General features: G+C 38.2%; 1 protein-coding gene across 9 annotated transcripts in view; it reads right to left on the bottom strand.

The window, feature by feature from the left end:
• The window catches only part of PKIB (cAMP-dependent protein kinase inhibitor beta), a 201,764-nt gene that overhangs the window by 15,240 nt on the left and 158,997 nt on the right, over positions 1–27,527 (bottom strand). For 6 of the 9 annotated variants that reach the window (XM_055311720.1, XM_055311721.1, XM_055311718.1 and 3 more), the window contains 2 exons: positions 25,939–26,006; positions 7,235–7,339 (listed from right to left, as the gene is read on the bottom strand). In XM_055311720.1, the coding sequence (XP_055167695.1) occupies positions 7,235–7,319 (85 nt within the window). In that variant the 5' untranslated portion in view covers positions 7,320–7,339; positions 25,939–26,006. Of the gene's footprint in view, positions 1–7,234; positions 7,340–23,061; positions 23,112–25,938; positions 26,007–27,527 lie in introns of those variants that run through there. The other 3 variants (XM_055311724.1, XM_055311723.1, XM_055311725.1) reach the window with 2 other exon arrangements.

Below are 27,527 nucleotides of genomic sequence, written 5' to 3'. Positions count from 1 at the left end.
TTGAGACAATTCTTTCTCAGTAAGGCTGCCATTCCATTTAAAACAACGTCTTCTCCCTGTAGCTCCTGACTTCCCTTAACTTGCTCTATTTTCCCGTAGCACTTAGTAGCTTTAACACACATTACAACTTACTACAATTTCACTGCTGTTTACTATCCCCCCTACTACAATGTAAGCTCCACAAAGGCATAGGTTTTTGTAGGCATGGGATTTTATAAGGTTTTGTAGGCATAGGTTTTTATAGGTTTTTCATTGATACATCTGTAGCACTAAGTCATGCCTGGCACTCACTTAGTAGGTCCTCTAATAGAGTTTACTTACTGAATGAAACAATTATTCTTTCACATCTTTTTCAAAATTAATTCTTTTTTTCTGACTATGAAAATAATACACTCTCATTGTAGGAAAAAAAATGACAATTCTTCTAGAAGCAGAAAAAGCAAATTGCCTTTTACCCATTATCCAGTGAGAGCACTATTATAATTCTGGTGCATATCCATCCAGAATTTTGTGTGCTACATTACACAGATGCACATAAATATCTTACATGTCCATATTTTGATGTTAGGTTTATTTAATATCATTTTATTATATCTTTTATAAATTGTTTGATCATATCTTTTAAAATATAATTGTTTTAAGGCCAACATAATTCTAAATTTTTAGTGAAAGTTTGAAAAAAGAAAATTTTCTAGAAAGCTAACATTTCAGGGCTTAAACCAACTATGTAAAATAGACATAGCCAAAAGCTCAAACACAATGGTAAAAGTGAAAAACAACTGAGGACAGAAATCATTCACAAACTTTTCCTTAATTAAATTGGATAAAGTTGATTTATAGGTAAGATGCTTTTTTAAATGTTTAAATGTACAGCTTTAAAAGTTCCAGTAATATCTTTTTCTTCTATTTCATCAGTAAAAAAAAAATCTTTGGGATGTCTTTTGGTCTCTTTTTGAATAGATTTAATTTTCATCTTTTTTTTTTCTTCCAACTGAGAAAAATGGGGAAATGATTGAGCTTTTTCAAGCTCTGATTTGTTTTCTAAGTCCTCTTTAGTATTTTATTTTCCTTTGCAGAAGAAGAAATCATTTTGGTGTTTCATCAAGCAAAAAATTCAATCAAAATCACAGTAGCAAAACTTTTAAAGTTGTTTTGAGGATTTTCTGGGTCACTTGGGCAAAAAAAAAAAAAAAAAAATCCCAACCAAATAGCAAATAACTTCAGAAAGAAAAGTCATACCATTGAAATATTTTTGTTCATCAAATTATGTATATTGATATTTGTCTACGATTAAGTTAAGAAGTAAACTTATTTATATGGATGTATCTAACTTTTTACAAAAGCCTTTGTAAAAATAATAAATTCTGTTACTATATTTCTTTAATGTTACATAAGTTCATTAGAAAAAAAATGAATCTTCATGAAAATATGTCTAAAATATATTCAGTAGGCATAATAAAAAAGTTCAAAACCAGTTATATATAATAATTTTCAAAATAGATGCACAGAAAAACATAAGGGAAATATCCAAAATTTTAACAGTGCTTTCTAAGTGCTCTTATTTTACATGATTTCTATTCTCTTCCTTAAACTTTGTGTTTTCTAAATTTCCTATGATGATTTTCATTATATGAAAAAAAGCATAAACATGTGTTGAGCATACATCATTTTAAATCACTTTAGTGAGATTCAGTGCATGTGATTCTGTACTGTCGGGCAGTCATTACTATCTTCATTTTAAAGGTTAGAAAACTGAGGATCATAAAAATACAATGATTTGGCTAAAGCAACGGAACTAGGGAGTAGTAGAAGCAAGACCAGAACCCATTTCATCTGACACCTCATTCATTACTCCTATTACACCTCACCAAATATTTGTTGAAGAGACTCGGCTTTCATTCAGCCAACTGTTATTGAGCACCCTTATCGAGTGCAAAATTCTAAAGAAATAAGACCAAACACTGTAATTACCAAAGTGGGGACACACACAGAATGCATAATGATGGTCCTTGCTGTGAAAGAGTGTGTGACCTAATTGTACAGATGAAATACATGCACATTAAAGGGAATGTAAAAACAGAAGTCAACATCTGATATCTTCTAGTAAGTGGTACAAATGAAAAATGCTACAGAAATATAAAAGGTAAAGAGCTACTGAATTTTGGGGTGACTGAGACTTCATAGAAGCTATGAAACACACATGGGGCCCTAATATTTGGGAGGGGGAGATTCATACAGATAGAAAAGACATTAAAAGGCTTACCAAGCAAGGGAAATAATTTAAGCTAACTCATGAAGTGAAAGTAAAAGGCAACCTCCAAGTAAAAGAAAAGGAAACATCTAGCTCTCACAGAATGTTAAGCCATATGGAGTTGGAAAAATAAGTTGAAGCATAGTCATCACTGGAACCCATATTGCAAAGAAAATGAATGCCATTAAAAGGAGATTGTGGAAGCCTCAGTTGGTTAAGCATCCTACTCCTGATTTCAGCTCAAGTCGTGATCTCAGGGTGGTGAGTTCAAGCCATGTGTTGGGCTTCACACTCAGCAGGGTGCCTGCTTCTCTCTTACTCTCCCTCTCTCCTTCTGACCCTAATCCCTTCCACCTCCCATTCACATAGTGTCTCTCAAATAAATAAATAAATTTTTTTTTTTTAAAGGAGATTGTATTCCTTCCTCTGAACACTGGGGAATCATGAACATTTCTAAGTCACATAATAAAAGTGTACATAAGATGCATTGTCTGCAAATAGAGACTGATGTGAAGGAGTATTATTAAAAGGCTATTAAAAATGGAAATTCTGTAAGCAAATCCACCATAAGAGTGATAAACTGACTACAAAATTTATATGCAAATGCAACAGGCCCAAGAATAGCATTTTATTTAAGAAGGAAGGAAAAAGGTAGAAAGACTTACAATGAAGACTCATAAAGCTTAAGGACTTAGGTCATTTGATATAAAGATTCGTTACGAAGTATTAGGTATTAAGCTAGTGTAGCATGCTAAAGGATTGATAGAATAAAACAGAGATTCCAGAAATAGGCACATATACATATGGACCCTTGATTCATGAAAAGGGCAAAGCTGGTGATGTGGTCATTGATCCATTGCTGGTGATCTTGGATGATTCACAGAGAGGAAATGACAGAAAAGTAGATATTGATATTGATACTGATATTGATATTGATAGGAAGATTGTTGATCATGGAAAAAACAGGTGGGCCTTATAATAATTTGTGACAAAATTCTAAGATTATTAAATAAATTACTTCATGCTATAGTGTCTTCTCTCAGAATTTTGTATTTAAATATTGTCATACCAATAAGTCGAAAGAAGAGTATGTAACCTCCATTTGATTTTAAGAATTAACAGCTATATTCACTCTCTCTCTCTAAACATACACACTATTTTTGTCAACCATTTGAAAGGAAGCTTCTGATACCATAACGTTTCACATCAAATATTTTAGCATGTATCTAAGGACCACATTTTTCTTTATATCCATAATACTACTGTATTTCCACAATGGTCTTTTTTTGCACATTGCAATTCTGAGATAATTCTCCCTTTTCCCTAAAGCACTGCTTTTAGAAATTCCTTTTAGTGGTTTCTGTATGTCTGAAAAGATCTAATTTATCCTTAATCTTGGGACACTATTCTAGGTTGCCATTAAAAGGAGATTGTGGAAGTGCCTGGGTTGAAGGTTACCTTCTACAAGCACTTCACAGTACTATCCTACTTTATTCCATTTTTGCTGTTAAAAGGTTTGCTAAATATGAGCATTTTATGTGTCAACTTGGCTGAGCTGCAGGGTGCCTAGTATTTGTTGAAACAATATTCTGGGTGTGTCTGTGAGGGTGTTTCTGGAATTAACATTTGGATCGAGAGACTGAGTAAAGAAGATTGCCTTCACCAATGTGGATGGTCATTGTCCAAACCACTGAAGGCCTGAGTATAATAAAAGACTGAGAAAGGAAGAATTTGCTCTCTCTGCCTGACTGTCTCGGAGCTGGGGCATCAGCCTCTCTCCTGCCTTCAGACTCCTACTGGGACTGGAAAGTACGCTCTCGCTCTCTGCTTCTCAGGCCCTCAGACTTGAAAGGGAACTATCCCACTGTCTCTCCTGGGTCTCCAGCCTGCTGACTACAGATCGTGGAATTTCTCAATCTCCATACTAGCATGAGCCAATTACTTATAATAAATACATACCCTATTGGTTCTGTTCTTCTAGAGAACCCTGACTAATACACTGATGGTATATCTATCATCCTTGGTGTTTTGTGGAGTCTTTTTTTTTTTTTTTTCTGGCTTATTTTGAGGATTTCTCTCTTTGGGGTTCTGGAATGTCATACAAGTTGCCTAGGCACCTTTTTTGTTTCTCCTTCCTGAGATTTGTTAGTATTCCTGAATTTGAGACTTGTAACAATTCTGGAAAATTCTCAGGTGGTATTTCATTGACTTTTACCTTTTATCCTTTATTATATCCTTGGGAATTCCAAATAGACACATGAGATAGACACTCTATTAACCATGTCTCTCAGCCTTTCATTGTTCCCATCTCTTTTGTTTCTCTATGCTGTATTCTGCATAATATCTTCAGAACTATCTTCTTGTTCACTAGGTCTCTCATGTGTCTTATCTGCTACATAAACTACACATCAAGCTTTGGTTTGTATTTTCCATTTCTAGACAATATGTTTTGCTCTTTTTCAAGTCTGCCTCACTGTATCACACAGTATTTTGTTCTTTGGGCATACATAACTTAAGTATTTTCATTTATCCTATCAAAATGATAAGTCTATTTTTTAAAATTCTGCATGAATAATCCTAATATCTGAATTCTTTATACTTGATTATATTGTTTCTGTATAATCTATCTCATGGTGGCTCAGTTCCTTGCATGATTTATGATTTTTTTATTGTAAACTTATATTTTTAAAACTTTTTACTTCAAATTACTTCAGACCCTAATTAAAGTGTTCTCCTTTAGATAGGCTCTGAATTTGCCTCCCCTGGGGCCTAGGAGCACTACCCAATTGATTAGCTTTAAATTCTCAGCAGGAAAATTTTCAGACTACAAAGTTGCAAACCTATTTAAGGTTCCCCCTGTGGTAATAAATGATCAGGAAAATTTTCCCTCCCTTTCCACCCAAGTCAAGGACAAGACTGGCAAGTATCCTTACTGTCTTCCCTTGAAGGTTAGGGTTTTCCCACATTACCTTTCGACTCAGCATGTCACTCTTCATAGCCTAAGGCTTATGGTGAGGACTCAATTTGATATTTCAACTTGAGTGGTTCCTAAGTTTCTTTTCCTGTCCCCAGAACATGGCTTTTTAAAAACAGATATTGTGAATTACTGGGGAACTCAGTGAGTACACCACTCACAAGCCTTTAGATTTGTGATTTTTCATTGTTCAGGGCTTATGAAGCATTCTCTTATTTGCCAACATAAGCATACATTTAAAAAACGTTTTGAAGAGGGGGCACCTGGGTGGCTCAGTTGGTTAAATGTCCAATTCTCGATTTTGGCTCAGGTCATGATCAGAGGGTCATGAGATTGAGCCCTGCAAAGGGCATGGAACCTGCTTAAGATTCTCTCTCCTCCCTCTGCTCTGCCCCCAATGTGTGTGCACGCTCTGTCTCTCTAAATTAATTAATAAATAAAAGCTTACATTTTTTTTTGAAAATATATCCTACCTTGTAGAGTGTTGTGTACTAAGGTTTTCTAAAGGACATTAAGTCTTCTATTATTCCATAAAAGGAAGTTTTAGCTAAGTTTCAATATTTTTTTTAATAATGTTCACTAGCTTATTTCATGGTATAGTGGTGGAGACAAAGGGTTTTGTTTTATATTTTTTTAAAGTGATCTCTACATCCAACATGGCACTCAAACTCATAATCCTGAGATCAAGAATTGAATACTCTACTGACTGAGCCACCCAGGCTCCCTTCAATGAAATGATTTTTTACTCAAGTAACAGCAAGATACTCATTTTACTTAGAAAACAAAACAAAACAAAAAAAGATATGCAATGATGTAAGTATATTATTCTTTAACAGAACTTATTTTAACTCACAGATCCCCATTTTTCTTTCAGAGAAGAAAACAGTCTTCTGATTTCAAGTATAATCATTCACTTCCACATTAAAATTTATTCTCTCTGGGTAAATTTCCAACCAATTCACAATCATACACAGAATTCATTTCTCCATGTGGTGTAAGGCCTAAAATTAAGGCTCAATATTATATGCTGCCCTTACATCTGGGAAAATTGAGAGGGCTTCAAATGGCCTAAATATGTTTCCCTCTTCCCACTCTGCTCTCATGGATAAGGTACCCTGGCCAAACAATCCTCCTTATCAAAGGGACCAGGCACAGTTCCTACTTATCCTTAAGTTGTGATTTTGCCAGCCTGTGGAATTATTCAAACCAGTCAATCATTTCATCTTGTAAGAACCAGGAGGCACCACACACTCTTGTTACTACAAAGTATACCTCCTATAGTCCCTTGGTTGTTCACTCTGTTCCTCAGTACCATCCCTATGAGGCCCTGCATGGCCTTCAGTATCCTTCTCCATGAGTTATAAATATGTATGACTAATAATTAGCTATCAATCTCACCTCTACAGTGTCAAGTGCTGTGTGCTTAGCCATCCCCAGGTCCTCAAGGCAGGAATCTCTCCCTTACCAATGGGGTGGATAAGAGGCAACAGAAACCACTGTGTCCCAAATCACATGATATGCTCCACTATGACTAAGGACACCTGGTCAGCCTTAATTCATTGAACTTGGTTAACTTAGTTGATTCTGTGATATGGTGAGGCTGCCTGAGATGGAACAGCTAATTTCTGGCAGGCTTGGGCCATGTCCTGTGTGGTATTCTGTTGTCTTTGCCAGCCATTGCCATCCCTTCCCACCCTAAAACTCTCTTGCCTCCAAGATGAGAATTGTTATTTCACTGTACCCCAGTATAACCTGGTGATGTCGGGCTTAATCTGTTTGGCAGGTGGGCCCTGCTTACCAAGGATCAGCCTACATCACTGTGTCTGGCCTGGTGACTATCACCGGCTGCCTGAGGGAAGCTATACAGACATTGTTTGAACTGTGCACCTCCAGGACAGGCCCAGAAATAGATAGCCTCTTGTGAGGATTGTGGAAAGAAAGGAGATCACCACCCAGTAGAGAATTGAGCATGGCATCCCAGTTGTTGTTGTTCATGCAAGGGTAGTGACCTTGCTGGTTTCCTGTGCCGCTGCTTCCCTTGCCACTGTTGCTTGCGCTCTCCTGACCCTCAGGAGTATCGAGGTGCACATCCATCGTGGCCTGTGGCCCAGGGGCTGGTGAAAAAAAAAAGGGTAGGGGGAGGAAGGAACATTGGTACTCAACTGTTCTCCCAAAACAAAACTCATAGCCAATGTACCTAGGCTTTGTTCAGTATTGCTGCCTACCAGCACACCAAAGGGCAAATCCTACAATTATTGGCTTTATGGTCTCCATACAAGCCATAGACAAAATGACTTTATTGGACATGGACCTTGATCCCAGGAAGACTGGTATTTCCTGGATTAAAAGGCAACCCCCTACAAAGGAGGCTACCAAGCTTCTGAATGGTTCTCCATAAATATCCAAAACGTCTGCACTGCAGGTGATTTGTGCAGACAGAAACTGAAAGCTGCAATTTTATGTGCCTAAAAACCTAAAATATTCACGGGGAATTTAAACGGGGGGAAGGAAGTCCACATGACAGAAGAGGTGAGGCCACAGCAGAGGAAGGTTTTTATCCATCAAGTCTGGTGGTAGGCCCACAACCCTTCCCGGTGCCACTCTGTTCTCCTTGTCTCTGTTGCAACAAAGATTCTAATCCTCTACAACCCACCCATGGCACCCTTGTGGCACCATGAAGGGGTTAATTCAAACCATAAACTATTGCTACTGGGGAGACCCCCCCCCCAACCTGATCAGACTGATTTGAGGTTCTCTGGGGGAAGAAACTTATAAATATGGGAGGACTGGACAGCAGCATCCTCAACCAACAACAATTACAAGATACATAAAAAAATAAAACAAAGAAATAATTCTGAATACAGGGAGATAAAACCAATAAAAAACAACTTAAAACAGAGGTCCATAATTTGACCTAATTGGAAATCCAAAATTTACTAGAAAAATTTATATAGCAAAAAATAAAAGGACACTGATTGCTTGTGTGCCTTTACAATCTAAGTTCTGAGTTATTTTTTTAAAAGATTTACTTATTTATTTGAGGCAGGGGGGAGCAGAGGAAGATAATCTTTAAGCGGACTCCCCACTGAGTGTGGAGCCTGACCCAGGGCTAGATCCCATGACCCATGAGATCATGACCCAAGCTGATACCAAGAGTTGGACACTTAACCAACTGAGTTACCCAGGCACCCCTGAATTAATTTTAATATCTGCAGAAATTCACCAATTGGTCTTAACCAAAACATGGTATCCCCCTTAATCAAGGATTTACTTAAAGGAGTTGCTGAATATTAGGTAGAAGGCAAATAGGTATGACTCACTTTTAACTATAAGAACTTTTGTGTAGCTTAAATTCCCTATGGCTATAGCACTCATTGCCCTAAAATATCCCATAGTGGGCACAGATACTCTGACCCCCCCCCAAAAAAAAATGAAAATTAAGTTTTCAACACATACTGGTTTAACAAAATAAGAACCCATGACCCATGTCCCACTCCTCACTCTCCCCACCCCATTAAAATAGTTAACATGACTGAATGTAATTCAAACAAGGTCTTCAAGGATTAAAAACTTGTTATGTAACAGGTCATGAGTGAATCCTTCCCTAATCCCATTGCTATTCCATTTAACAGCCTTATTTGACCTGTTCCTTAAATCTCAAACAAATGAATGGCGGCCTACAGGGGATTGCTACAATTGTAATGCCACGGTCCCATCCCATTAAGACCTCTACACCCAATAACCTAATTCCTGAAATCACTGACTCTATCCAATCAGTGACTGGTAAATATTTTGCTACTATAAATTTGGCTAATATGTTCTGTTCAATGCCTATTTCAAACAGACTCTCAGACACTTTGCCTTTACCACTGACGGGACACAATTCCCCTTTACAAGGAATAGCGATGGGATACTTCAACAGCCTCGACATTGTACACAATTTTTATAGGCAAAATCTTAACTACACTAACTTTTCTCCAGGAGCACAGGTATGACATTATCTGTTTGACGTACTCATGAAAGACACAAAATAGTCACAAAAGAGCTCATAAAAAGGGGATAAAGCATTGTTCCACACATAGTGAAAGGCCTTGATGCCTCCATTAAATCTCTGAAAGATACTTGATAAACTGACAGTTGCTCCAGCCCTGAGATTATCAAGAAAGGTTTTGGGGAGCCTGGGTGGCTCAGTTGGTCAAGCATCTGACTCCTGATTTTGGCTCAAGTCATGATCTCAGGGTCAAGAGATTGCACATCTGGCTCTGTTGGAGTTCAGCACGGAGTTGGCTTGGGATTCTCTTTCTCCCTCTCTTCCTGCCTCTCCCCCTACTCATGCTCTGTAAGTAAGTAAGTAAGTAAATAAATAAATAAAATCTAAAAAAAAATTAAAAAGAAATAGGTATTGACCATCTTAGCACTCACATGGTTCAGACAACTTCAACATCTTTAGTCCTTTCTTGGGTTCGGAAGGTAACATATACTTCATTTACAAATTTCATTTAATGTCACTAATGTTATTTACAAATTAGCCCACTTTGAAGGGGGGGGTCCCACCAATAAAAGGCTCTAACACTGTCTAAATTGAAATCAGCAAGCACTCCAGTTTGTGCCCTCAGAAGCTTCTTCACCACAGGGGCTTCAGCAAACATCTTTCATGGCTCCTGGAATTTCTGGGTCACGTCTGCTGGCCATGAGTTGCCCATGGGCTTCTGATGCCTTTCTTGGCTTGGTATTATATACCATTAGAGTGGCAATTACTGGCCATACAATGGACTTTTCTGGAAATACAGCTCTCACAAACCTTAAGCCTGTGACGCTTTGCAGCTGGCTAGCCATTATGCCTTCAGTTATTAAAGCAGCACCCCAAAAGCTCAACATAGCTTCTGAGCCTTCTTTGTTACTGGATATGGTCAAACCTGGGCCCCCTGATATAATCTACCTGCGGAAGGGGTGGCCTGTCCTGTCTTCAGTCTCTCAACAGATGCCACAGTGCTGGTGGAGGCCCATGCCTTCGCCAGAGCCAACTACTTGGGGAGCCCGTTAGAATTAAATGAATGGCCAGCAATGGGAGTGCATACATTTTACTGATGATATCTCCACCATTATACATGATGGAACTCAGTGGAAAACTGCTGCTTTTATCCCTTAATCAGAATGTCTCTGATAAAATGAGAACCCAAGGGTCAGCAGGATTGGCATACTTCAGATAATAACAATTGGGCCCATCTGGACATTTTTGTACATTGCCTACAAGTTGCCCCCTTTGGGGTAAAGAACTCTGGGAATCACTTCACAAATACCCAAAATAAAAATCAAGGTAACCCATTTCTCTACATATATACACTAAGACTACAATATAAAGCTTCACTAGAATGTTCCTTATCCCCTTTGGAGTTCAAGATACACTAATAGTGACCAAGGCACTCATTTCACTGAGCAGAATGCACAATACTGGGATCTTGAAGAAAGCAATCAAACTTTCAGCTCCTTCATAGCCAGTCCTAGGCAGCAGGTTTGAGAGGCCGAATGGGCTCCTCAAGTACTATGTAAGTCACAAAGTAAAAAACTCATGCCCACCCCTGAGGATATCCACTCCCTACACTAATGCCACACAGATTTCTGCTCTGACATGTGGTAAAAATAGACCTCAGATAGCCTAATCACAAGTTCTTCTCCTCACACTGCCCTCATGGATAAGGTCCCTTTGCCAAACAGTGTTCCCTATCAAAGGGACCATGCGTAATTCCTGCTCATCCCTAAGTAGCAGGTTTCAGTTTCCTGACTGCCTGAAGAATTATCCAAACAAGCCAATCATATCCTCCCAGAGGAACCCAGAGGAGTGCCACCTTCTTAATACTACAAAGCCTGCCTCCCACAGCCTTGGTTGTTTACTCTGTTCCCAAGTACATTCCCTGTGAGCCCTAAAGTGTCTTCCTGCCCATGACTATGAGTATATGTGACTAATAAACAGCTCTTGATTGCATCTGACCACATCTGTTCAGTGTCAGGTGTCACGGGTTTATCATCCCCACAATCCTCAGGTGGAAATCGTGAATAGGAGGTGACTAACACACCTACCACCAATCCCACTTTCCTTTCTCTGTTGAAAGGGAACCTCATAAACATACACAATGGAATATTACTAAGCCATCAGAAAGAATGAATACCTACCATTTGCTTCAACGTGGATGGAACTGAAGGGTATTATGCTGAGTGAAGTAAGTCAATCAAAGAAGGACAATCATCATATGGTTTCACTCATACATGGAATATAAGAAATAGTGAAAGGGACTATAAGGGAAAGGAGGGGAAACTCAATGGGAGAAAAAAATTAGAGAAGGAGAAAAACCATGAGAGACTCCTAACTTGGGAAACAAAGGGTTGTGAAAGGGGAGGAGGTTGGGGGGATGGGGCAACTGGGTGATCGGCACTGAGTAGGGCACTTGATGGGATGAACACATATACATGAGTATATGGGTGTTATACTGTATGTTGCCAAATTGAATTTAAATAAAAATTTTTTTTAAAAAGAAAGGGAGTCTTAGGTATAGGGAAGACAGGCATCAGGTGTGCAGATGTCCTGTGACCACACTGACCGCGACGGAGTTACCACTTGTCCACCATTGTGCACTGAGATCCACTGCCATTGTCTCATGTATAACCAGAACCTCAGGTAGAAGTATACACATCTGCATCCTCTTTGTTCCAATCCTGGGGTATTTAGGGCCCATGGCCTATTTAAACTATCCTGTGCCTTTCTTGAGGTCATTTCAATCTTTCTCCTGCACCCCTATGGGAGGGTCTGGGAACTTCCATGTGGCTCATCTGCTGAGGCACTTCTCCTCACCATTGTCTGTCTACCTTTCTAGGGTTCTACTAAATACGAAGCTTCTTTAAGATGCTATGTTTCCCTGAGAATTAAATCCTAGTTCCATCTATACTTGGATTTCCTAACCTCATTCAAATTTCTACTGCTTAATTCCCCTCCAGCTCGACCCAGTGAATTGGGATCCTGGGCACCTTCCCAGAGACTCAGATAATACTAGGGGGGCCTCATCACATCTTGAATTCCTCTCTCACCACTACTGAATGATTCAATTCTCTCCTCAGAAACAAAAAGTAACTTTTATGTTGTCATATACTCTTTCCCATTCTAAAGTCTGTTCCCAGTTCTCCAGTTATAGATAGCTTAAAAATCCTTTCTTTCAAAAGCAAGGTTATTTTCAGAAACAACTTTGACCTTTAAGACTATGGCTTTTTGCTGACATTTAAAAAAACTAATCAGGGGAGCCTGGGTGCTATGGTAGGTCGTCACCCACTCTTTGTTTGGCTCAGGTCATGATCTCAGGTTTGTGAGATGGAGCCCCAAGTCAAGATCTCACACCCAGCGTGGAGTCTGCTTAGAATTCTCTCTCCCTCTCCTGCCCCTCCCACTTGTGGTTTGTCTCTAAAATAAATTAATAAATCTTTGAAAAAAACTAATCAGAAACTTAAGTGAACCTGTATTATTGCACAACAAACAATGTCTATAAAAAGCATCAAAGGAAGTGTAAAGGAGTGATTATTTTAAGTATCAGCCATACACATTTGAAACAGCTGCTCTTAATTGAGCCTTTACTTACCTAGGTATTGCTTTATAATGCCTTACTTTATTTAATCCTTCCCACAAATGTTAGAGATACAGGGTCAGGTGAGATAGGGTGGGAATTATACTCATAATTCAAATGAGGCAAACAAAATTGAATCTTCCAGATATTAGGAACTTGCTCTAAATTAGGATTTAAGCCGTTACATGTGATTCCAAAACATGGGTTAATCATTTCATTTTACTGCCTCCCTCCTAGAGTCACACCCTTAGAAGTTTAGGAGAGATTAGATAGCATAGAAATGTTAAGAATTATAAAGCTAGGGACCAAATGTCACCTAAAATTCACCTACTACACCATCTACCATACGTATGAATCACTTTATCAAGAATACTTTCTTGGGACACCTGGGCAGTTCAGTCGATGAGCGTCTTCTGCCTTCGGCTCAGGTCGTGATCCTGGGGTCCTGGGATCGAGTCCTACATCAGGTTCCCATCAGGGTGCCTGCTTCTCTCCCTTTGCCTATGTCTCTGCCTCTCTCTGTGTGTCTCTCAGGAATAAATAAATTAATTTTTTTAAAAAAGAATACTTTCTTGCTTTGAACTTCATACTTTCCATACTGGTGAACCAAACTCAGTACATTTTTCAAACAATTTGTCTAATATGAAAATTTTCATTGTTTTGAATCTTAAAAATAAAGATCATATGATTGCAATAATATGCACACTGAATAAAAATTTTTTGTTCTCTTTAGACTTCTAGTAACTATTATATGATATACATATATGGTATAATTATATCATTTGTGACCACACACATTCAGAGATCTCAAAATTCCTTCACAGAGTAAGATGAAAGCAAATTTCCATTGCTGGTGGTATAATTCTCAATAAATTAATTACTGCTATTTTCAGGTTGTTACTTTTACCTTCCAATTTTTCTTACATCACAATTAGCAGAATTCAATGAAAACAGTAAGAAGTCAATATTAACTTTTATTTAGAAACCATAAGACTTTTTTTTGGGGGGGGGTAATTCTAGACTATTTATTTGTTTATTTTTCCTGAACTCTATTGTTGTAGTTCTGGTTTGCATTTTGTGGAAAGATATTTTCTGATTATAAATGAGAGGAAGCTCCAAAGAATACAACAAAGGAAATCCACTATGATATTTCCTAGGGGAGGGATGCCTGGGGGGGCTCAGCAGTTAAGCAGCTGCCTTCAGTTAAAGGTGTGATCCTGGAGACCCGGTATCAAGTCCCACATCGGGCTCCCTGCATGGAGCCTGCTTCTCCCTCTGCCTGAGTCTCTGCCTCTCCCTCTCTCTCTCTCTGTCTCTCATGAATAAATAAGTAAAATCTTACAAAAAAAAAAAAGACCTCTTGGAGGCAATTCACTATTGACTGCAATGTATTTACCAGGCTTTTTAGTCATTTTTATAGAGTAAGAAAAATAATTATAACATTGTACTGTAAAATTCTGAACTTTCCCCTTGAAAGGTATAACTATGATTTGGTGACCTTCTCCAAGCTGCCCTAGCTGTGTACACGTTGGCTCGAATATCCTTCAGCTCAGTAGCTGCTAAATGATCAAGCATTCTGCTTCATCCATCTGCTCTAACAGGGCCTCTTTGGAATTTTTTAATAAGCTTTGGATACTTTCTTTTTATAGCTTTGTCAACATAATCATAATGCATCCTGACACCAGGCAGTGTAAATTAATTCCTCTTCCGTCTTATGAGCCACTTCACAGAGAAGAACAAGATTTTTCACCTTAACTGTTGATTAAATAGCGGAAAGAAGACCAAAAAAATAGGTCTGTGGGAAAAATGTATCTCACTTATGCCAGCCTGGAAACTAAAAGTACATTTAAAGCAAATTAGCTCTTGCTAAGGTTTATTTGTTTGTTTTTAAGTCTTGATAGAGGAGAGGGAGAGAAATAGATAGGAAGAGAGGGGGCAAGGGTGGGTAAAAAGCCAATTTACCTAAAATTAATCTTAAGCCAGATAAACTAGAGATTCCAAAATTTGCCTGTTCATAAGGCTCACCTGGGTCGTCTGTTAACAATACAGACTAGAACCTCCAATTCAGTGTGTTTGACACCATGTACATTATAAGCACTCAAGGAGATTCATGTTGCCACACAAATTTGGGAATGACTGAATTGTCGGAAAGGCGTGAGGTCAGGTTCTCTAACAATACACTGAAAAAACCCCACAAACATAAGTCCATAAATTATTGGGCTTCCCTAACAGCATGTATCACCAAACAGAATGACTGTTTTTTTTAATAAATTAATTTTTATTGGTGTTCAGTTTACCAACATACAGAATAACTGTTTTAATAAAGTATACCAATGCATATGCATAGCCTGAGAGATCTATTCATCCAATTTCCAAGGTTATTACAAATTTTCCTGTAGTAGATTAAAAATGAAATACATCACAAAATTAACTTTTTCCAGAGCTGCTCTAATCAAGACATATACCGAGGGCCTTGGCTATATCAGCCACCCCCTAGGCTTTTTCACCGTTCACTCCAATAGTCGACCCTGAAGTCCACCACTAAACAAGTTTAATATTTTTTTCACAAAAAGTTCTGTGTGGGTGACTGTTTTACCCCTAGAAGATCACACCTCCTGGGAGACAATAACAAATAGGTTCTACATGTGGACAGTGGATAGTAGTTGTTCAATGAATACCTTCCCATTGAACTCCACACATCGATCTGATTGTGCAATCCACATCATTTGTAGATCCTGTCTGAGCAAACAGGAAGCTTATGTCATCAAACCTGAAAATGCTCTGTTGGCATTTTAAACATTAGCTCATTTAAACCCTAGGCCTGGCAATATTTCTGAACCAAGAAAGACATTTCAAGTCAATCTGCCACACTGATCCATTTCACATCTCATTGTTATCCCTCGACATTTGATTAAGGATGCTGAAGAATTTTAGTATAAAAAATTCTCCCAAATCCATCATAATTAAAATAACTGAAGAAAATACTAAAAAGCTGATTCATTTATAATAATCTGAAAGTTAGTGTAATTATAGACAGTCCTGAAGATCTTCACTAGCAGGGAAAGCTGAGGAGGAAGGAAGCATGGAAACATGGATACACTGAATATAGCAGAAACAACTGCTCTCCACAGCTTATTTACCTGGGAAAGTCAGCCTGAGGGGTCAGAACATTCTGGATGACATTGATCAAGATATTTCTGGATCTTGGGACACCCAGGTGGCTCAGTGGTTGAGCATCTGCCTTCAGCTCAGGGCATGATCCCAGAGTCCTAGGATCGAATCCCGCATAGGGCTTGCTGCTAGGACCCTACTTCTCCCTCTGCCTGTGTCTCTGCCTCTCTCTCTGCATCTCTCATGAATAAATAAATAAATCTTTTTTTTAAATGATATTTCTGGGTCTTTCAAAGAGACCGTAAAAAATAATGAACTAAGAAACAGGCAAGGTTGAAGAAGATCTCACTTAATTCAACTAATATTTGGAGACATTAATTTATAGATGTGCATCTTCAGAATAAAAATATCAGAAAAATCTTTTGAAAGGTGATCAATGTAAAACAGCTGCTTGTAAGAGGACAAATGCTGAGAATCAATATATGAAGGCAGTGACATAAGGGAAACAAGCATTACACGATCATATGAGAGAACATGTATTTATTTTTAAAGACTGTTTTTTTTTTTTGAGAGAGAGAGAGAGAGAGAAGGAGAGACAGAGGGAGAAGCAGACTCCTGCTGAGCAGAGATTCCAACTTGGGGCTTGATCCATGGACCCTGATATCATGACCTGAGCCAAAGGCAGACTTAACCAACTAAGCCACCCAGGCTCCCCTACATCAGAACACATTTAGAGCACAATTTCATTACATAATCAGTATAGCCTCTGGTCAACTGCAAACTCTCCCAGACCAACAGCTTTGCCCCCTTCACAGTCTTCACTCCTCAATTTTCTCTTGTTTTCCCCACCCCACTCCTGCTGTAGACCTTTCAGTGTCCTCTTCCTCTTCATCCTATTCAGATCAGCTCTTGGCAAATATTTGCTTAATTAGTTCACAGAATTATGCTGTATGTGAGGTTCCCTAACCAGACAAGGTCTTAGACCAAAGAAGCCCATCGTTAATGGTGGCACTTGTGCAAATTAGCTAACAGAAGTGTTATTTGAGAAAGACGGTGTGTGTGTGTGTGTGTGTATGTGTGTGTGTAAGACTTTCCTGAATTGTCAGTATTTTATCTTCTGCCTATGTTTAAGGTTGGGGCAGGGAGGTAGCAGTCACATCTGTGTGTTTAGCACCACCAATTATATAACATTGGGCAGATTCCTCAACCTCTTTGAGCCTCAGTTTCCCTTGACCCTGTCTTGTTATGTTTCCTCAATGACTAAGTCCCTTTGTTTTCCATTTGCAGTGTAGGCAAGAGAACCTAGACTTTTAGTTTTCTCTCTGGTAATGAAGTAACTTTTAGCTGTCACCTCTTTCACTCCTTTTACCTTCCCACAAATCTGCTTTAACCTACCTAAACTTTCCACTCATAAAAAACAGCCAGAAACTAACAAGAAAAGTAGTCATTAAAGTATATTCTAATTATAAGCATTTATAAGGCAAGTTGTTTCACTTTTAAGACCTATGGACTAGATGCATTTGTTGCAATAACCTCAAAACCTAAAATTTTTTGAGCTAGATGGGTAAATTTTACTAAAAATATATCTTACTTGTACTAAAAAGTGTGAGTTTAAAGAAAAACTAACCAGTATGTACATGATAGCTCTTGTTTTATTTGAATGAAGAATGTAGACTTGTGCAAGTCACTCTTGTGTCACCAGGAGACTATTCCTGGGTCTTTTAGTCTCAGAAAAGATGACTCTTTAGTTCTAAGCTACATACTCCACCTTGGAGTACTAAGGTTTCTAAACACTATGAAGCCTTGCATGTTGGGAATGGCAGGACAGTGATAAAAATCATACATTACATTGTATGGAGAGAGGAACATCCTGGCATTTTCAGAAACCCCTATTAGGAAATAATGAAAATAATACAAATGTTCATGGGTTTTTTTTTTTCTTATCTACGTGTGTGCGACCTTCCCCAGCAAATCATCCATGAATCATGGAGGGAAAGCAGAGTTGCTTATCTTCTGTTAACTTAAATAGTCTTCTTATTTTAAAATATTAATTGCCAAAATTAAAATTCAAAACTTGTTTCCCAGTAAATTCTAAATCTGTAGTCTGAAATACCATGTTTCTTTGATGTATTTTTAATTTAAGCTAGCCCAGTCATAACATAATATTTTCATCGTGTATTTTTTTTTCACAGGCATCTATTCAGCTGAGGCCAAGTTGAGCGGCCATTTCACCTCTAGTTAATGCATGCAGTAAACTCTTTGGAGTCTAAGAATCTTCTTTCTCTTTTAATACTTTCTGTAACTTGCCTCAAGATTTATCTAGGGAACATACACTGAGATATTCTCATCTCTATTTCTCATATACATAGCAGTAATTATAGCTGTAAATAGAATGTTCAGTCTTTTTAATAGCGTATTTTTAAAATATCTGCATTCTGACAAAGTCTCTCTCTTTAATTTATTTTAATGCTAACTCTCATTTCTTAAATTAAGGAGAGTGATGGAAACATATGATTCAATTCGTAATTCTATCACCATCAATAACCGGGGGGCAAGTGACTAATTTTTCATAACACATTTTTAATGACCTGTGAAGTTCAGTGGCTGGGTGAAAATTAGTAAGTATGTTTTCTGCTTTTAAGGATATATGGAAATATTTCAATAGGCTAATTTTAAAAATTGAGATGTAACATTTTGCAGAAGACACTCAAATGTCTATCTGATTTTGATCACAGCACACCTAATCCAATTTTTTTTTCTTATTTTACAATTCATAGAATTGATGCAAAGCCAAACTAATCAATGCTACTGAAGACAGTCAAGAGAAAAACAAAACAATTGACATTCCATAAGTGACTTGGAGATATCTGAGAGTTTTGGAGCTAGAAGGAGCTTTGGTTATCAGCAAATTAACAAACAAAAATTATACTAACAAAACAATCCTGATTCCAAACACGAGGAAAAGAAGACCAGATTGCTGGTATGGCGAGATTTTATTAATTCAGAGTTGAGTCTAGACAGCATGTCACTGGACACCTGAACCAGCATTTATCCTACTACAATAATGATTATTTCTAATTTTTTCAAGGATAAAACCATTTTTAAACATTAGATCACCTGTGGACATGGTGGATGTTAATTTGCAATAGGAAAAGGCAAGTCTTTGGGTGTGTGTGGGAGAGGAAGTTAGACCTTTTGCTACCCCATTCTATGAAGGCCAGACCTTTATGTTACTTAGGAGAAGGTTTCTTATTGTAAGTCTATTAGGGAAAGACATGTCCTATCTTGACCTTGTGCTGTGCTTAGACACCAATCCATGTTCTTTTAAGGCTTTGTGAAAAGGATCATTCATCCCTCTGACTGGAAAGCCCTCTTGCTTGGAAGTAGATTGTTGGGGTAGAGGAGGCTCATTAAATGATAATCCTACCTTGGAATGATGATATTTAGACAATAACAGTTACTTACTATTGTAATTTTAACATTGTATTCTTTAGGGTCTGAATTGCATAATAACGTCCAGGATATAAAATCATAACATGTACTAATTTCTATATGTTCAGGGAGAAGGATTCTAGCCTAGAGTCCAGGGAGGCAGGACAATATTGAAGCAGCTCTGCCTGTGGAAGAAGGGTAGACACTTGACACAAGGCTGGACAATAAGGACAGAGCCAACCAGTAGGGACCCCCATTAATGGACATAATTAATGGACTCTAGTAGTAATGATGTTGAATATCTAATGCTATGTTTCCTATTTCTGCACTATAATTCCCTCATATTATCCTCCAGTCTCAGGTAAAGTTTACTATGCACTGCAACCACCTTAATGATATCTCTGCTTTGGGCAACAAAGAGAGGACGCTGAGGACAATCCGAGTCTGATTTCAACCAGAGAGAGTTGCAGTAGCATCAAAAAGTCGTAGAAAACAGAGAAAGTGGTGAGCAGAGAAACCAGAGCATCAGATGAGAAAAGTAACAGGTAACACTCAGGATGGAGTCCTGGAATCTGAAGAATCTCAGAAATACTAGGTGTGGGGGGAAAAAAGTTTGTACAGCCCATAGAATGGGAAATACAGTGAACAATAGTTCACTGAGGTTTGATGCAAGATGATGCCTCAAGGTTGAAGAACCTACATCTTTTAGATATCTGACTGAGAAAATATACACCAGGTGAAAAGGTACTATGAAATAAATATTTCAAAGCAGCTAATTCTCATTTTTATAACAATCTATATACATTTGGAAAATGTTAATATATATATGGCATATGACAGTGTTTATTTAGACACAGATACATACATGGCTTGCGGACTCCTCTAATAATTCTGTAGAATCCTAGGAGATTGGGATCCCCATGTTGGTAAAGGCTGGACTAGATCATAAATCGTCACCCTAGTGGCCAAAAAAACTGCCTCCTGGAACTTTCATCTCTAATATGTAAGCCTTCTTCCACCCATCTTCAATTTGCTCCTTCTTCTATGTAGAATTACAGGCTATTCAAAATAAAGAACTTTGTTTTGTTAAGTGCTCATGTAATCTAATCTCTACAGTTGGCCCTTTAAGATTGAAAGGCTAGGTAACCATAGTCAATGTTCACAGACAATTCTAAGAGGTCTCAGCAATATATCCATAGAATAGATTGCAAAGTTGCAAAGATCTCTTATGCTATATTCTATCCCAATCCATCTCAATCATGTGTTCAGTCCAGAGTCCTGATAGCCTATTTTGAGCACTGAAAGCCCACCACTACTTGAGGGCTAAGGGCTGGCACATCAGTGGCATTCTTCACTAGGCGTTATCCAAGTCTCATTTGTTAGACTATGAGAGTCACATGATAGAGAATCATTCTGAGTGAAAAAAATAAAATATCACTCATGAAAATTCCAAATTATCTTCAGCAAGGCTGAGATGGAAAAGTCTCATTTAATTAGCAAGTACAATAAAGATGTGACATTTACAAACTAATTATAACACACTTCCATTCTTCATTGGTACACTGAATGATGATATATCGTTCTTTTATAGTTGCCATTTCCAAGTTTTAATTGCTTTGGTTTAATTGGTTTAATCCAAAAAATGTCAATTCAGTAATTACCACTATGCTGTTAGAATTAGCTTCATTTATCATGTGAAAGAAAATCGACTTCAGAAAGGGAAAAACAACTATAATATAGTACCAGGGGAAATACTATATCATCAAGATATTAAATAACAATGTTGTACATAACTGAAACTAAGCTTATTTTATGGGAATAAAGAAAATATTTTTTTTCAATTCTAAATAATAATATACCAAAGAAATAATCAAATATAACTTAGCTAATGTAGGATTGCATTCATTCTTTTATAAATTTATTAATTGACTTGGAAACTATCTATTGAGTGCCAATTATATGCCTGGCAAAACAGTTATATAACTACTTTCATGGAATCTAATGGGTGAGAAAAAACTAATGAACACAAATCCACGTATAAATACAAACTGTGGTTTGTTTTGTGAGTCTATCAGAACCTGATTCATTGACAACATAAGCTGAGATATGAAGAAAAGAAGCTAGCTGCTTGATATAGAGGCAGAAGAAGAGTATTTCATGCAGAGGAGAACACAGCACAGGAAAAGAGGGAAGGCCAGTGTGGCCTAAGCACAGAGAAGAAGGTGGAAAGTGGCACAAGACGAAGTGGGTCAGTTAACAGGGGCTACATCATTGAGGCATGTTAAGGGTTTGTTCCATCCTAACAGCAATAGATAGTCATTGACATTTTTGAAGCAACAGCACGATGATTAAAACTGACCTTTAAAAGATCACTTTGGTGGCAGCAGATGGAGCAGACTGGGAAAGAAGAGTGGAATCAGAAGAGTTTGGAGACAACTGCAGTATTCCAGGTGAGAGATAATGATCAGTTAGAAGGTAGAGTTTATGTCTTCAATCTAACAATCCATGAAGTCTAAAGTTATTTGTGTTCTACAAGTGACCTATTTTCACGGAATACACGTATCAGATTCAAAGGGAAAGGGGAGTGATAAAATAGAAGGTGCACATGCTTTAGAATGAAATGAACCTGGTTTAGCTCTGATCTGAACTTTTAGCTCCACTACTTATTATCTAAGGGAAAAGGCATTAAGCTCTCTGAGCTTCAGCTTTCACATCTTTTGAGCACATAATCCTATCTCCAACAGCTGAGAAGACTAAGTGTGACAACGTGTGTGATATTCTCAGCATGTGGAAGGCCAGTGAGTATGAAAAGCCCCAGGACTGATTGGCTAGTTTCATCCCCTCATGTTAGAGATTCTCGAATTCCTTTTGAAATCTGTTCCTCCTCCTGAGTTTCTTTCTCCATGAACAGCACTAATATCCACCCAGTTGCACAAGTCAGAGGCCCAGCAGGCATCCTTTTCCCTCACCTCCATGACCATCAAGGCATATAAACTCTATTCTCTAAATAGCTCTTTAATTGATGGACCAACTGTTCTGGGCTCAATCTCTTTCACTAACCTAGTTAAGATCACCAGCATCTCCAAATTGGATTATCCCCTTCACTGATGATCAGTTTTGTTTTCCTCTTCCATTCTTTATGTTAGCCATGCAAATCTTATTGTCTCAGCTCTTCAACCATTCTCCTTAAACCAAGAAAAAGTCATCTATTTCCTTAGCATGACTAACAACACCCTGCACAATCTACGTTCTGCTTACATCCCAGCCTTGCCTCTTGGTTCTCCTCCTTTGTGGTCCAGTGGCTGAAAGAAACTGCTCCCTACTCAGGACTTGTAGCTCCCAGAAATACTCCCTTCACTGATGGACGAGCTCCTCCTAGCTGGAGCATTCTTCTTCCAAAGCTTCTCTCCACTCGATTAATACCTACTGAAAAACTGAGGCTTTGGCTTAAATAGCACTTTGTCTGGGAGGCACTTTTCCTCCACCTGACTGTCTACCAAGACTATACGACAGCCTACAACTTGAACTTCATTATTTGAATGAATTGAGTTGAGCACTCAAGTGGGGCCTGAAGAGTCTCACTGGACTGGTGCAAGTAACATAGGTTGGAGTTGGTAGTATGAGCAGAAGACCTAGGTCTGCTACAGGCTGCAGTGTCCCTTTCCCACCATCATGCCAACACCTACCTTGTTAATCTCTGATTTCATTAGCTCTCTTCCTTAAGCCCTGGAAACATTCTCTTCATGTGGCTGCAAAATGTTGCATATTTATCCTGTGGGTAACAATTTTTTTCACTCAAAAACAGACCACTGTCACTTCCTCTACCAAGATTCTTGGGAGTAGTAGCTGTGGCTGCTGTAACACTCTGAAGCACTCCTGCAGATTTTTATACTGATCTCTCTCCCCATGATAATGTAAACTCTTCTGAAACTAGGACCAAGCTAGCTTCATTTTACATCTCTGGTGCCCGAGACAGTTCTTGAGACACAGTGGTACTAGAAAATGATGCAAGAGTAAAATGACAGCTAAAGCAATGATGTCTCTGCCATCTAGAGATAGAGAGTTGGAGAAAAAGCAGATGGCTCTGGCTAAGATAAAGAATCAGGAAGGCAACTGAGAAGATTGTGTCACTGCCAGAACAGGCCGCCTCTCCTGGGGAGTCCTTCAGGCCCTCCCTGGCCTTCTTGCCTCTTTGTTATTCAGGATAGAGAATTGGAGATGGAAAGGAAAAAGCTGTCACTTTCAGACAGCTGAACAGTTAGGTAGGAAGGCTGGCTCATACAGATTTTCTATGCCTGCTGGGAAGCCTACAGCCAGCTCTGGGGTAGCTGATTTCACAGGCTGCACATTATTGAAAAGGCAGCATCACAGTCAACCAACTGCAGTGGAAATGGAACTGAGGTGAGCATAGAAATCCAAGTGTTAGTTCTGATCTTGCCCTGTGGCCTTCAGCAGACCTCTGAGCCTCGTTTTCCTCCTCTGTGAAACAAAGGGTTTAAACTAAGTGGTCTCCAACAGTCCTTTCTCATCAGGGGCTCCACAATTTGTGGATTTGCCTTGATTTACTTAAGGCAGCTACACAACCAAAGTAGAGAAGATTGTTAATCTGGTTAATGTACACAAACATCCTACTTCATCTCTTCACTCCTGGAACTTGAACTGGACTAGCTGAAGCACCGTCCCATAATGATATCCCATCATCTCCATATAGTAAGCACACTATAAGCTTTATCAATAAAAAGTTAAGAGATATGGTGAGGCTGTAAAGCAGTGGTTTGCAAAAACCAAAATCAGCATGGAAAATTGTTTGAAACACAACGTCCAAAGCCTTGTTCCAGACCTGCCAAATTGGAATCTCCAAGATGGAGCCCTACAAATATGTATTTTTTTTTTAGAAAGCTCCCATGTGATTTGATAAATCAACTACTTCAAGGCTCATTTTTAAAAGAAAAATTTGTGTTTCTCAAAGGGTAGCCTGTGGATCATGTTCATGTGAATTATCTGAGATGCTTGTTAAAAATATCTGGGAATGTGGCCAAAAATCTCCTTTCTCACCATTCTTTCAGTGACTTTATAAATAGTTTATATACACGGACAAATGAAATCATTCTGTGGGCAAAACCTCAAAGTCTATGAAACAATATAGGAGAGATAGGAAATTATGATTGCAGTATAGGTTTATTTCAATATTATTATTCATATCATATTGTTTCATCATTTCATTTAATCCTCATACAAGCCTATAATATAAGCATTTTTAATTTCATTTTACTGATAAATTAAACCATTAGAGAATTCAGGTAACTGGCTCACACACGCAAGATTCACAATATGGATACATTGGAACTAAAAATTAATGTCATGTAGCTAGGAAACCACCTATATTGTGACAGAATGTATAATTAAGATTTTAGTACACCTTTTAATTAAACAATTTGCTGAGATCTTATCTGATGAAGCAAGCTAGAAATATGTTTCAGCTCCTGTTGGTTGGTTTTATTAGCCACTACACCAATGTTAATGTCATTATACTAATCATAGATTACCCAAGATAAAATGACTATTAACTACTAAGCAACAGTGTTTCAGGGATGTCCTAGAGCCATAAAATGATCCAGGGTAGTCACCATTTCTAGTCAACAACCTTCAAACACAAATATTTAGAGTCAAGAAACCTAGAAGTATGCTACGGTTTTACCCACCTAATGAAGAACCCACCCGGCTCCAGACCTTGGTTACCTGAATGATTCATTAATCTATGTGGGCCCTAGACTCTGTATGACAACTATCTGCCTTAGTGCTAGAACAGGACTACATTAGATTTCAAATAACTTTCAGGGAATAAAGTATTAAATGCTGTTGCTACAGACATTTTTAGGACAAAGCTTTTTTTTTTTTCTTTTTCCTCATTGAGTCTTCTCAATTTATTTAATAAAATACTTGCTTGTGAAAAGATGTGTTTGTCTTGACCTCTTGCTAAACTGAAGTAGGAAGGGTCTCCCTGATTCCCCATTTGGGGATTTAGCACTGTAACGGGCATTTCAAAAACATGATAAAACTGACTGAACCTTAGCTATTATGAGACCTAGCTTTGATTTTATTAAAAAAAAATAAAAATTCACTGAAAGTGTAAATAGAAAATACAAAGTCGCCCAAAGCCGTGTTGCTTTTAACAGAATACAAATTCTTCCCCTTCCTGTGTTCACACCCTACCCTTTTCCTCTTCCTTCCTATTGATGTTACAGGCTTTCTGAAATATGCGGACACACAGATATTTCCAAAAAGAGGAAAAAGTAATGAAAATGACGTCAACAAAGAGAAACTGCCAAAAAATAAGTCAAACATTCACTGGCTGTAGATAGATTTGATGAAGGTTTTCTGACTGAGGTGTCAGTTTCTTTTGCTTTTTGAGAGGTGATTTTCTGTGTGCTTCACTCTCATTCAAATTTTGCATGCCAACTCAGATTGTATAGCTATATCCTGTCAAGTGTTCTCTTGAAGGAGCCGGTTCTTCCACAAAATGAATATCTAATTTTCTAAATAAAGAAGAAAAGGATACTTACAAGTCTCTGATTAAAATATGCTGTTATTTCAAAGAGGTTTAGGAAGAAACTCTGATAAACTTTCTTTCCTGTAAATTAATAAGAAAAAGCTATTAAGAAAGGAAAAAGAATAAATTCAGTTAGATTAACAAATTTTAATCATTTTGTTTTTATAGTTACAACTGGTAAACACCATGACTTGGCTTTCTTGAGAAAAGCAGGACCTCCTATTCTACAATAAAATTTTCTGTTAAGGTGCTCAATGGGGAGTCTACTCAGCAGGGTGTCTGCTCAAGGTTCCCTCTCTGCCCATCCCCCCTTTCTCTGGAATAAATAAATAAATAAATAAATCCTTAAGTTATTTTTTAAAAAAGAGTATTTATTTGCTTACTTGAGAGAGAGAGAGAGAGAGAGAGAACATGAGCATGAACAGTGGGGAGGAACAGAGGGAGAAGGAGAAGCAGATATCCCACTGAACAGAAAGCACCAATGCGGGGCTTGATCCCAGAACCCTGAGATCATGATCCAAGCTGAAGGCTGACACTTAACTGACTGAGCCACTTAGACACCCCTAAATAAATCTTTTTTAAAAAATAAAAATAGGGATCCCTGGGTGGCGCCGCGGTTTGGCGCCTGCCTTTGGCCCAGGGCGCGATCCTGGAGACCCGGGATCGAATCCCACGTCGGGCTCCCGGTGCATGGAGCCTGCTTCTCCCTCTCCCTGTGTCTCTGCCTCTCTCTCTCTCTGTGTGATGTGACTATCATAAATAAATAAAAATTAAAAAAAAATAAAAAAAATAAAAATAAAAATAAATTTCTGTTAAAAGTCAAAAGGGCTTCATTTCAAATAACAGGTGTTAGTGCCAAGGATTGCCAGCTACCAAATACAGTGGATAATTACTACATCAGTGCTATTAGGGATTAATGTCAGGTTGAGAAAGCCATTGTCTATACGCGACTGTCCATCACGGCAATACTTGTAACCATAGAAAAATTACTGTAAGAAAATACTTGGCATGACTACACCTCTGGGAAATTGTAAAAACTTGTTATGCTTTTGGAATATGACTGTAGAATTTTTTTATCTTTAAGTGCCTGAGGCATTGTGCCAATATTCCCACTACCCAAATGGGGACCATCTGGATAGAATCCAACCATCTTGCTCCTAGAAACAAAGGTAAACCATGTGCATATAATTCCTGTTCACCGAATGGGCCCCATATCTCTGAACCATCAGTATTCACAATGGCTCAGAAAGCAAGAGGGCGCTTTGCAAATTCCCTCCACCACATTCCCCCTACCCTCAGCCGGCCTGCCATTTATTCTCCTGGGCCTATTGCAACAACATCCTAAATAACTCTTCTTGCACACATTCTTGCTTCCTGCAACCCCATTCTTTACTCAGATGTCAGATGGAATTATTTCAAAGTAAATGTGCCCATGGTCATTCTATAATTAACCCTTCACAGCCATCCGCTCACCTATAGGATCAAGTCCAAGCCCTTTAACAGCATGTATAGTGCCCTCCAAGAGTTGGCCTCAGTCTACCTCTCCTTCCTTTTCACCTATGCCCAACCTGCATTAATCCTAAGGCTCTGAAGTCATATCCA

This window comes from Nyctereutes procyonoides, unplaced genomic scaffold (genome assembly GCF_905146905.1).
Source record: "Nyctereutes procyonoides isolate TBG_1078 unplaced genomic scaffold, NYPRO_anot_genome, whole genome shotgun sequence".
NCBI classification, from domain to species: domain Eukaryota; kingdom Metazoa; phylum Chordata; class Mammalia; order Carnivora; family Canidae; genus Nyctereutes; species Nyctereutes procyonoides.
This window is presented reverse-complemented; position numbering and strand designations above follow the sequence as displayed.